General features: G+C 34.3%; 2 protein-coding genes across 4 annotated transcripts; one reads left to right on the top strand and one right to left on the bottom strand.

Annotated features, from left to right (window-relative positions):
* Positions 1-2,097: 2,097 nt before the first annotated feature.
* LOC110937709 (MADS-box protein SOC1) lies at positions 2,098-8,656 on the top strand. Of its 3 annotated transcripts, none has more exons than XM_022180158.2 (8): positions 2,098-2,437; positions 2,733-2,950; positions 7,389-7,467; positions 7,559-7,620; positions 7,790-7,889; positions 8,016-8,057; positions 8,166-8,207; positions 8,295-8,656. In XM_022180158.2, the coding sequence occupies exons 2-8, from the start codon at positions 2,769-2,771 to the stop codon at positions 8,433-8,435; spliced, it is 648 nt and encodes a 215-aa protein (XP_022035850.1). In that variant the 5' UTR covers positions 2,098-2,437; positions 2,733-2,768; the 3' UTR covers positions 8,436-8,656. The 3 variants fall into 3 exon arrangements, with proteins under 3 accessions (XP_022035850.1, XP_022035849.1, XP_035844625.1); XM_022180157.2 differs by having other exon boundaries at positions 2,138-2,472; XM_035988732.1 differs by lacking the exon at positions 2,098-2,437 and adding an exon at positions 2,502-2,664.
* LOC118491190 (protein ANTAGONIST OF LIKE HETEROCHROMATIN PROTEIN 1-like) lies at positions 4,157-6,468 on the bottom strand. Its single transcript, XM_035988731.1, has 2 exons — positions 5,215-6,468; positions 4,157-5,108 (listed from the first exon to the last, which is right to left on the bottom strand). The coding sequence occupies exons 1-2, from the start codon at positions 5,895-5,897 to the stop codon at positions 4,319-4,321; spliced, it is 1,473 nt and encodes a 490-aa protein (XP_035844624.1). The 5' UTR covers positions 5,898-6,468; the 3' UTR covers positions 4,157-4,318.
* Positions 8,657-12,510: the final 3,854 nt, after the last annotated feature.

Genomic DNA, 12,510 nt, shown 5'->3' on the forward strand with positions numbered 1-12,510 from the left:
TCACCATCTCTGATCCACCTATTAATGGCTTTGCTTTCTCAAGTAAGCTTTTATTCAATTAGATTTCGCTTAATTATTGATATTCAATATAGTGGTCGGTTATCATACAAAAGGCCCTTAAGGTGTGATACGTACGCGATCATCTAAACCACACATTTGTTCCAATCTAGGGCTCACTTTAACACAGTGACATAATACTTAATTAACTTTGAATTCAAATACAAAATCGAGTGGGAAGGGCATATTGTCAATTATAATTCAACCTTCAAGAATCGATTAACAGTTGAAAACGATATCTAAGCCCTAAATTTCGTTGATTTGCTTCGGATTTGAATCACATACTATTTTTTTATCGATTAGATGCATAATCTCTAATTGATTAACTGAATGATTCACAAGAATGGTCTAAATAATTTGTTTATGGCTACAATTGACAAGATCCATAGTGTAATAATCTATGAGTTACACTGTAAGAGATGTTAAAGACAATGGATGTTGTTTTAAAAACGCATGCTATGATCTCATAAATGCATGCTCTATATAATTATACATAACTTAAAACTTAAGAAATGCATGTCATGCTTTAAGAAACACATGTTATCTTTTCAGAAACGCATGTATGTTTTCAGACACGTATATTATGTTAATAACGCATGCTATGTTTTTAGAAACACATGTTATTGTTATAAAACCATGTTATTACACTTTATCTGATTTGTCTAATTTACAATTCCGTCTAAAAATATGGAATTCCAAGCGGCGTAATTTGATCCGCGTACCTTCACACATTAAAATCCTTTTGTATTTAAAACTTTCTCTTCAACTTAGATCTTAAACAAATTGATTAATTCTTCGTTGTTATCTTAAACAAATTAAGATTTGTTATCTTCCTTTTGTATTTAAAACTTTCTCTTCAACATTTTTTTTTTACTTTCAACTTTAGTCTCTTATATACTTTTCTTCTTTCATAAGTTCTCCATTTAACGTGTCGTTCTAAAAGTCTAAAGTTTCAATCTTTGGTATTTTAACCCTTTGATTAATTTGATTTTTCATTTCTAATTCAAAAGTTTTCATCTTTGCAATTTAACCCCTTTATTTTTTTTTTTTTACTTTCAATCCAAAACTTTTCATCTTTCACAATTTAATCTCAACATTTTTTTACTTTCAACTTTAGTCTCTTATATACTTTTCATCTTTTATAAGTTTTCCGTTTAACGTGTCGTTCTAAATTTCCGACTTAACACGCCTCAACGTGCGTGTGGAATTCAACGTTTTTTCATCTATTTTTTTTTTCTGTTTCTTTAATTTTTTTTTTACTTTAAATCCAAAACTTTTCATCTTTTGCAATTTAATCTCAACATTTTTTTTTACTTTCAACTTTAGTCTCTTATATACTTTTCATCTTTCATAAGTTATCCGTTTAACGTGTCGTTCTAAATTTCCGAGTTAACACGCCGCAACGTGCGTGTGGAATTCAACGTTTTTTCATCTATTTTTTCCTGTTTGACGTTCCCGTCGCAGCGCGTCTATTTTTCCCCATTTGATAGGTCTGTCGCAACGTGCAAGTCAGAGATCGACTTAGTTATTTTTTTCTCAGTTTACACACATGCTCGTGGTCATGTGAGAAACATTTGCCTTTCATCTAATCTAGCATGATATATAACTATTGAATCCCCGCCGCATTGCGGCGGGTGGTAAATCTAGTAAGCTATTAAAAAAAATCATGTTTTATATAGAATTAATTGTTATACAACAAAAATGAAAAAAAAAAAACCGTAAAAAAAAACTCCACTACGAGTTGTCTGGTGTATGCCTCATTGCCTCTTCCACCCTTAGTGGAGACAAAGTGTGTACGCCCCCTTAATACCTTTTCATAACTTATGGTTCAGAGTGAATGTTACCTTTGCAAATGTTTTTAGTCACGAGTTACACAAGTACATGTATTATTACATTTTTGTTTTAAAATATATATACTGTACTTTTTATTAAAGAAAATACTCCAACAACAACAATTTAGTAAGAAATCTTGTTACCATAAAAAATGGAAAGTGGTTAAATTGGGTGAGTTTAGTTTCCACTTTCTTTTCTTTTTTGTGTGGTACACACCTATAAAAGTGGACTCGACCACCAATCAATCATCTCAAATCTACCTTAACCAATGGCAAATTTAGGCCTACCCCTATCTCTCTAGGGTTACCTGTTAGCTAATTTTAGGGTTCCCTTTTCCAATCCTAAAATCCACAAACCAAGCAAAAATACATGTCCCAATGCATAGATTACAAGTCTTAAAACTTCAAAACTCAATTTATTAAAAAGTTCATCTACCATTTTCTCCCCTACTCATACACTCTATCTTTGATTTTTCTTCACACATCTTTCCTTCATAGTCTCTCTCTCCTTCTCTCTCTCATCTAAACAAGAAAGAACAACCTCTTTTGTATGGTCAAGTTTCTTTCTTGAACAAATCTTCTTGTAAGAGTTGATATATTTACCTAATAAGTTCATACTTTTCAATCTCTTTCTTTAGTAAAAAAACTTCTCTTGATACAAGAACTGAGAGTATTTGAGTCTAGTGTTTCTTTGCTAGATCTTGATCAGTTAATCACATAAAGATTGAGTCTTTATGTGATGGGTTCACCCTCATATTCGTTGACTTGAATGACAGTAAAACAAACATCTTACTTTTCACAATATCTTACCCTTTTAATTTATTAACTTTTTTTGTTGTATAGAGTGAAAGCAAGAGATTTTCAAGAAAATTGATCAAGATGGTGAGAGGGAAGACTCAAATGAGGAGAATTGAGAATGCTACAAGTAGACAAGTAACCTTCTCTAAAAGAAGAAATGGGTTGCTGAAAAAAGCTTTTGAACTTTCTGTGCTTTGTGATGCTGAAGTTGCTTTGATCATCTTCTCTCCAAGAGGCAAACTTTATGAATTTGCAAGCTCAAGGTTCCATTTTTCTCACTTGATTTTAATCTTTTCTTTATTTTAACACCTGGGTTCCTTTCTTTTTCTTGATTTCTTTTCTGGGTGTCAATTTTTTTTTTGCTAAAGAAAATATCTAGTCAATGCATACACACATGTATACAACTATACATACACAAACATATATACATATATACATACACACACACACCACACGATGTGAATTTCCACACACACACACATATAATATGTATTATGATGTGTGTGTGTGTGATGTGATAAGTGTGGTTAACCGGATCTTGAAGCAGACAACCTCAATAAGAGAACCAAGAGTTTGGGGATGTTATTTAATAATATTTTTGTTAGAAACTTTCATAATTAAAAACAATAATTGCTCTATACGTTAAGAAAGGTAGATAAATTTGTGGGTTCGAACGTCACCCTATCTATATATTCAAACTAAACAAATTGAAGATCGAAAACATATATCTAGGAATGAGGTTAACTGTTGTAGTTGACCGGATTTTTATTTTTAGGATTGATTAGATAATAAAAAATGAAAACAAATGTGAATCCATATTATAAAAATAATAAAAAGTTCATAATCATAAAACTGATTGACTCATGTTTGGCCTGTTTTGATCACTTAGCTTGAAATGGTCTGTTTAATATATTATCACACGAAGCATCACAGCTTTTGCTTTTCTCAGTTTACCATAAAAAGCATCAATTTATGACTACCGTATTAGGGTGTAAGGGGTGCTCACCTAATAGGTGAGTCCCCCATCTTACACATAGCCAATCACATGGTGCCACGTCAACTCACCTAATACACTCCCCTAAGGTTACCTGTAGTGGAGCGCGAACAAGGGCATAGCGCCCATATGGAGCCCCCCACACCGCCCCCAGGGGCGCCATGAGCAAAAAAAAGAAAACCCCCGTGAAAAATTTCGCGGCGCGAGGAAGAAGGAGATTTCCACTTTGGTCCCTGCATTTTACAATTTGGTCCCTGCATTAAAACACTTTGGTCCCTGCATTTTACACTTTGGTCCCTGCATTTTACACTTTGGTTATGATGAGGTAGGGCTTTATGACTACGGCCTCAAGCCCCATAAAGCCCCGGGGTGACGTGGCATGCCACATGGCGCATAACGCCCATTTGGGGGCTTTATGACTACACATGGCCTAATACCTTGTTTTGATGGCGGCACTCACCTATTAGGTGAGTTGTTTTTTTTTTTTTTTTTTATTCTCTAAAATAATGCATGTTTTATAAATTAAAAAAAGATTAGTAAAAATAAAAATTAAATAAAAGACATTTCATTAAATTAAAAAAAAAACATTCGAACTAGAAAAAAAGATACATTCAACCTAAAAAAATATAAAAACAAACTACTCCTCGTCCGAATCAACTTCAAGGTGAGGCAAATCTAAACTTCCGAGATGCTCAACGAGATCGTGTTTTAGCCTCCAATGCGTGTCTTCGTCAATGAGCTCCGTATAGGCTGTATCATCGAAGACGGGTTCGACTGGAGGATCTTGAATATGAACCGGTGCTATCGCCCTTCCGTCGTCTTTTATAATCATGTTGTGTAAAATAAGGCACGTATACACGATGGACCTTATTTTTTTCACCGTTTTCGAACGCATTGGACGATTTAGTATTCCCCACTTCGACTTTAACACACCAAACGCCCGTTCCACATCTTTTCTTGCGGCCTCGTGTTGCCTCTTGAATTTTTTTTCGTTCGGGTCGTGTGGATATGGAAAAGACTTCACAAACACGGACCAAGTAGGGTAGATCCCATCAGTAAGATAATACCCGCGTTTGTATAAATGGTTGTTCACTTGAAATGGACAATTTGGCGCCGTTCCATTTCGTTGAGCAAGAAATAACGGAGATTGTTGCAGCACGTTGATATCGTTTTGTGAACCCGCTGGCCCACAAAAAGCATGCCAAATCCACAAATCTTGAGACACTACCGCTTCTAACATAACCGTCGGGTATTGATGATCGCCTCTCATGTATTGTCCACGCAATTCTGTGGGGCACATTCTCCAGACAAAGTGTGTACAATCGAGACTCCCTAACATGCCAGGTAGGTGATGCCTATCCTCATGAGCCTGATACAATAGCGCGATGTCGTGGCTCGTTGGTCTACGTAGGAATTCACCGCCATACCTTAAATTAAATAAAAGACATTTCATTAAATTAAAAAAAAAGACATTTCATTAAATTAAAAAAAAAACATTCGAACTAGAAAAAAAAAATAAATTCACCGCCATACCTTTTACAAACCGTCTCGCAGAAATATTCAAGGCACTCACGAGAGGTCCTTTCAGACATATTTAAATACTCGTCCCCCTCGTCTGGTGGGTTACCGGTTGCAAGTTGTTTAATTGCCGAAGTAACCTTTTGCAACGGTGTAAAGCTTTTCTTCATTCTCCCGTCTAAGCCTTCTTGAAACCACTCGTCATACGCTTGCACGTCACTAACAATTTTTAGGAACAACGACTTGGACATACGAAACCTGTGACGAAAAGTATCTTCACTAAATTTTGGATTTTCATCGAAATAATCGGCCATGAGTGTCTCGTGGCCCCCCACACGATCCCGACGGACATATTTTTTTTTACTAGACGATGCCGTGTCTAGTAGCTCCGCTTGTTGGATGAGATTTTGGAAGAAAACTAAGCTACTATCGCTTGACCCGGTATCGTCATCGTCGGGAAAGTCGGGTATGGGAGAAAGAAACGGGAACTTGGAATCCATTTTGTGTTTAAAAGATATAAAAGTTTTAGAGTTTTGGTGTTGGTTTGTTGTGAATGTGGTAAAAAATGGATTAAGATTGGTTAGTATATATATTGTTTTAAAAAAAAATTGATTTTTTTTTTTTTTTAAAATTTCGACCGTTTGTAAACGGTCAAATCTCGAACATCGTGCATTTCCAAGCGGTAAACCCCCACCCATTTCCAGCCCCGATTCGGGATACCGCGGGGACGGCGGCGGTGTTCCCGATCGGGGAAATCGTTCACCGATGGCCTCCCCGAATGCGCCCCGTATACCCTTATATAGTTTTTACAACTTTTATGATGCAACATTTATAATATTTATATTCTACCAATCAAATAGTACTACTAGTTTTTTTTAACAACTAAATTTTACACCATTATGTTACTCCTAAAATTCACTTTTTTTATTTTATGCTGGAAAACACCAACACCCATACCACCACACCACAAAGGGTGGGGCAAATAGTACTAACGTATGTTATTGATTTTTAAAACAACACCAAAAAACATTCATAGGATCCATTAATACCCACGAGTAAAATTTAAACAGTTTTGATTAGTTTAAAGTGTTGTGGTAAATTATTAAAACAACCCTTCTTTAGTCTTTTACTTCCCCAACCACCCCATTCCCTACACACCACTTTTTAGTGGTTTGCACGTTGCTGACCATTTAAGGAACCTTGGTTGTAGAGAATCAAGGAGACAAGACTTCATTTGGTTCTTCTACAGAAACTTCAAAAAAAAAAAAAAAAGATGTTTTTAATCAAGACCTCATTTTAAATTCAGAGTGGGAAGCTTTTGATTATTTATTGATTCCCGAATTTCTTTTAAATAATGTAGGAGAGCGACACCACTCCAAGCATGATAAAGTATCTAGATCTATATCTAATCCAATTAAACGATAGAACCATATGATATTATCTGTCGTTTTTACAGCGCCTAATATCTCTCTTAAAAAGATAAAAGTTCATAACTTTCTAAATGAGCCAAATAGTAGAATAGATCAACGCCAATTCAAGTTTGTGTATTTAGTTATTCCCAAACCATCATTTAACGAAATAAAACAATCGGCGATGTTAAGGGGAATTGAGATTAGTTGGGTGGGTGGGGGGGGGGGGCTTAACAATTTTTATTCTAGCGGTTACAATTAGGGGTTCAACTAATATGTGAAGCTCTGAGCAATCACAAATATATAGTTCTCAAAATTATGTCTAAACTTTGGATTAGTATGAGCAGTTAGAACTTGAACTGCTTAATAAAATCAATTATGTTTCATTGTTTTTTAAGATGATTTAATCAAGACAATCATCAAGCTAAAAAGATAAATATGTCATTGTAAACATATTAACCGAGTGCATTTGTCACTCAAGGGACTCTTATTTGCAATATATGCACACATACACTATATGCATACATACATTGTATACAAACTTCCATACACATGCAACTTATGAACACTTACGTACATATACATAATACATATGTGTATGCATATATTCTATCACAAACACTGAAACACACATTCATTCACACATATAATACACACATTCATATATGTTATACACTTGCACTTTTAAAATACTATCAAGCTACCATTATTACTTATCCCAAAGTAATTTATACAAAACTGATCATTTAGTATCTTTTCATGGATTATGAATTCAATCAGCATGAAGGAGACCATAGAAAGATACAGAAGTCAAGTGAAAGATGTTCAAACAGATTCTTCAAGCGTCGAAGATGTTCAGGTTCATAAACATAAGTACAATATCCAGAAACCATCTGTCTTTCTTTTTTGAATCTGTTCTTTGACTTTATTTTATTCAACTCAATTTGCAGCATTTGAAGAATGAAACAGCTATCATGGCAAAGAAGGTAGAACTCCTAGAAGTTGCAAAAAGGTGCAATTTTTTTTTTAAATCATTGAACATAGTTAAGTTTCATTATATATGTTAAACCGAAAAAGAAAAAAAAATGTTATGTTTTGCATCAATAAAATATCTTGATTTGTCTATGAACATTAGCAATTCATTAGTTAACTAATATACTGATCTTACAATACTATTGCAGGAAACTTTTGGGAGAAGGTTTAGGATCAAGCACAATTGAAGATTTAGTTAAGATTGAACAGCAGCTGGAAAGGAGCGTACGCATTATTCGAGCACGAAAGGTTTAACAATAGTTACTTGTTACAAAAGAAATATTTTTCATTCCTTTAAGATATATCTATTTTAAAGTTTATTATTGTGAAAACAATCATTAACATTATTTTCTTGTCAAAATTTCTATGTTTCAGATGCAAGTTTACAATGAACAGATTGAGCAGCTAAAGGCAAAGGTACAGCTTATCTTATAGAAACCAAGACCTATATATTAACATGTTATGCATTAATAATTAGTCCTAAGATAAATAATCTAATTGTTTTTATATACATTGAATGTTCAGGAAAAATTGCTTGCAGATGAAAATGCCATACTGACAGAGAAGGTCAGTAATTTGTTTATTAAACATATATTTTCAAAATAATAATGATTTGAAATATTAGTTGCTCTAAAGCATAACTTTTTGATATAGTTTCAAAGCCAAGAAGACCAAGTAGCAGAAGAAATGAGGGCGGATTTACGTGTTGTCGAAAATGGAGAGAACTCGGATGTGGAAACCGAATTGTTCATCGGACCACCAGAGACAAGAACGAAGCAAAGATGGCCAAAGTAACCGCGTGGTTTATACATATATACGTAGTACATATATCTATGTATCTATCTATCTATCGAGAGTATGTTACGTTAACAATATTAAGATGTATGTGCATGCATTAAGCTTGCAATTGTTGCTTTGCAACAAAATTTTCAATCTGACGGAAGTCTTGAAATGAATCAAACTTTGTTAGCTGAAAGCACAATTTGTTTTTAAGAAATTTGTTAAGTTATTGTACATATGACCATTTGAAACTTATGAAAAATGTTTCTGGTCATCTTCTTTGTTTTTTCTGATTAGTTTTGTACATATTGTGAATGTGTAATTTCCTTCCTCTCGGGTCGGTAGAAGTTGTGGTAACTCGAAAACTCGATAGAGGGTCCACGGGCTTGTAGAAACTAATGAATCTTGACAAAGAGTTTGAGAGCCATTGAGCCTAAAACATGAAGAGACCAGTGAACCCAGACAATACACGTTTGTGGCTTACCTCGTGACAAAATGCATATCAAAAGTGTTTCGACCACCTTAAAACATTTGTGAAACTTTGTTGTTTTTTTATGCTAGTGGTCCAGAAACAAATTCAACCTTTTTAAACAGCCCAACATAAAACGTAGCATTATACACTTTCTAGGACTAAATTACAATAATTGTCCTTTTGTTATATCGAAAACAATGAATATGGTTTTTTAAACTTCATCTATCACACGCTTTATCCCTATACTGGGCTACTATTCAAGTTTGGTAAGATATTGGTAGTCTGATGATCTTTCAATGTGGAGGTTATGGGTTTGACGTCTGGAGCAAAATTGCTATGCCCGGAGTTTTACCATTGTGAGTCTTCGGTGGTGAGTTTCTTTTGAAATGGTGGCGGGCTGGGTCATCGGTGCTGTCTGCGTTCGTTGGCTTGGGTGGCCTTTTAACATTGGGTTTACCCGACTAATCAGTATTTTGTTGGTTGTTAAAAAAAATTGTACTACTTATTAACCCTATATTAATTACCACTTTTTTGCTTAGACACATAAATACTATTAAACTTTTTACCATTTCTAATGCATAAGGTACAAGATGATATTCATCAAGTTTAAATAGTTCACTTCAAGTTATTTACACCCATTGACATTCAATGGTTTTCTTCCTTCTTTCACATTTTTTCGTTTCCACCTTTCTTCATTTTTATTTAGAGTTAATTACATACTTAGTCCCTATAGTTTGTACAAAATAACATACTTAGGTACTAATAGTTTAAACTCACCTTCTAGGGTATTACCTTTTCATTTTGTAACGTTTTGAGGTATTATCTTCTAGGGTATTAACATAGTTAGTCCATGTGGTTTGCACAAAATAACATACTTAGGTACTAATAGAATGTGATTTTAAACCTACAAATAACGTTAATACCTCCAAACGTTACAAAATGAAAAGTTAATACCCTAAAATGTGATTTTAAACTATTGGGGTATGTTACTTTGGATAAACCATAGGGACCAAGGGGCTGTTTGGCAACATCTGATTGGTTAAGTGCTGATTCAGTAAGAGGTCTGAACCATTAAGTGCTGAACCAGTAAGATGTCTGAACCATTAAGAGCCTGTATAACGCTTAACCGTTCAGAGGCAAATGCTGACCAATTCAGATTAAAGGTCTTAACCATTCAGACTTTGTATAAATATTTTATCCATTCAGAGACAAATGTCTGAACCATTCAGACATCTGCTCGTTTAACAAACAGTCTGAACTATTAAATGTTGAACTTGTAAGAGGTCTGAACCATTAAGAGCATCATTAAAAGGTAAACAAACAGCCCCTAAGTATGTAATTAACTCTTTTTACTTATTTCTAAGTATAATTTATCTTTCCTTTTTTGTTTTTCATTGATATTCATCATTTATTCTATATCCTCAAACAATATTATCTAAGATTTTTGATTAACTGATGATACGACATCTGAATAGTAGAACATTATTATTACGATATATTTTAAATTTCTATATAAATTGATGATGTTTTCGCTTCCCTTACTTTATCTATACCTTATAATAAAACAAAACAATCTTAGGCCACTTGGCATAAACTTAAGCTATTAGATGCCACGTGGCATTTTATTGTTTCCTCTTTTTTCCCTTTGAGCAGCAAATTTAATAGACTCTTCCTATTCTACGTTTCATAATCTTACACTAGAAGAATTCCCAAATCCCTCTCAATCATCCTCTCATCTTCTCTCAAATCATCTTCCAAAAATAAATACATTCCATATTCTTATTCTTAAAGATCATTCCTTTCAATAATCTCCTCATCACAAACCCTAATCTAAGGCGCTCGTTCCACTTTGACAATTTTTGTTTGTCGCATTCATCCGTCGTCACAAGTTCATCGATTTCTTCTTCATATTTTTCAGTTGTTAATTCACACAAAAACAGTAATAAAACATGAGATCGAAATTTGTGTTGATTATGAATCGATTTTAGATCTATTTTTGACATCTTGAATATCAAGTTTGTAGAAAGTGTTGAATTGCAGGTTTTTATTGTTACATCGAAGAAGAATAGAACAATATAGTTGTTAATTACAATTCATATATCATATCACTGTTTCTATTGTTGTTGGCAATTGATGAAGCTGAAGATGAATGGAGCCAAGAGCAATTTTGGTTGCATAATTTGAAAGAAATTGCAGGTTGTGATTCACGAAGATAAAAATTGCAGGTTTTGCTATTTACAGCAACTCCAACGATCAGATGCACTCTGTGATTTATATAATAGGTATGGTGTTTCTATTTTTCGTTTATGAATTTTTCATTTACAGATGTGACGGGTGGTCCGTAGGACAACCCTTAAAAGGCTTAATATAACGCACATTCTACATTTTATCCGGTTAATTGTTTGAACTTGGTAACCACTAGATGAAATGATGTGCAGGTGTTAAAGTACTAAAAATGAAGGATTTAGAGAGATTAGAAGGATGGCTGAAGTTGGCGAAATCGAGAATTGAGGACATGGTAAATTAATGAAGAAATAGGGGAAGAAAGTCACTCAGGACCGTAACCTACGGCTCCCAGCCGTAGGTTACGGCTCCCATCAAATTCCAAATGTTTCAGCCGTAAGACAGGAGCTCCAGGGCGTAAAGGTCATTGCCAGCCGTAACCTACGGCAGGTGGCCGTAGGTTACGGCTATCTGTTGAATGTGGGGACTTGCTGACTGCCGTAACCTACGGCTGGGAGCCGTAGGTTACGGCTCCGACTGATGTCTTTTTGTAACTTCCGCATTAATTGCTGTTTTGAAGATGTTTTATGGTTCCTCATCATGGGTCTTCGGTTACACCTGATTGGGACACGATTTGAAAGCATAAATTAGAGACTTGGAGGCTTGGGAACATGATCTTTTTGAACCATCTTTCACTTAAAACTCTATCTAGTTTGTGTTGGTGATCTTTGTGAACAATATTTTCTTTTACTTCTTGCACCATGTTTGTTGAAGCCATGTGTGGCTAAAAACTTTATGGTCATCTTAGGTGGAAGGTTTGTGGAAACTCTTGTGCTTGTTTTATATATTTCTAGAATGGTGAATTAAACTTATGTTTTGTTTATCATGATGTGTTCTTGTTTGTTGTAAATTGTTGATGTTTACAATTATCCTTCTTTGAAACCATACGTTCTTGGTGCCGTTGGCAATCGAGATATCATGGGTAGAATTAGGATTGGGTAAGGGTCAATTGGTCATCGGGTAACAACCTCACGTTCTCGGAATCTGAGTACTTAGTTCCCTTTTATCACAACAAGTAATTGCACATGAACTATGTCTATGTAGTTCTTTCTAGTAAATGATAGCACAATTGTTGAAGCAAAACCGGAAGCTTGGGATGATCATTACTCTCCAAATCGTTTACAACCAAACTCTTCTCTTGCAATTTAATTAGTTTAATTTAGTCTAAAACCAATTCACTCACCTTAACTCATTAATTTTATTTCCCTTGCAATTAGATTAATTTAGTTAAAATTAGATAACTTTCAAATAACACATATTCCACAAACTCCATGTGTTCGATACCCACTTGCCACTATCTATATAGTTGTTATTGGGATTAAATTTGATTGTGAC

This window comes from Helianthus annuus, chromosome 4 (genome assembly GCF_002127325.2).
Source record: "Helianthus annuus cultivar XRQ/B chromosome 4, HanXRQr2.0-SUNRISE, whole genome shotgun sequence".
Classification (NCBI taxonomy): domain Eukaryota; kingdom Viridiplantae; phylum Streptophyta; class Magnoliopsida; order Asterales; family Asteraceae; genus Helianthus; species Helianthus annuus.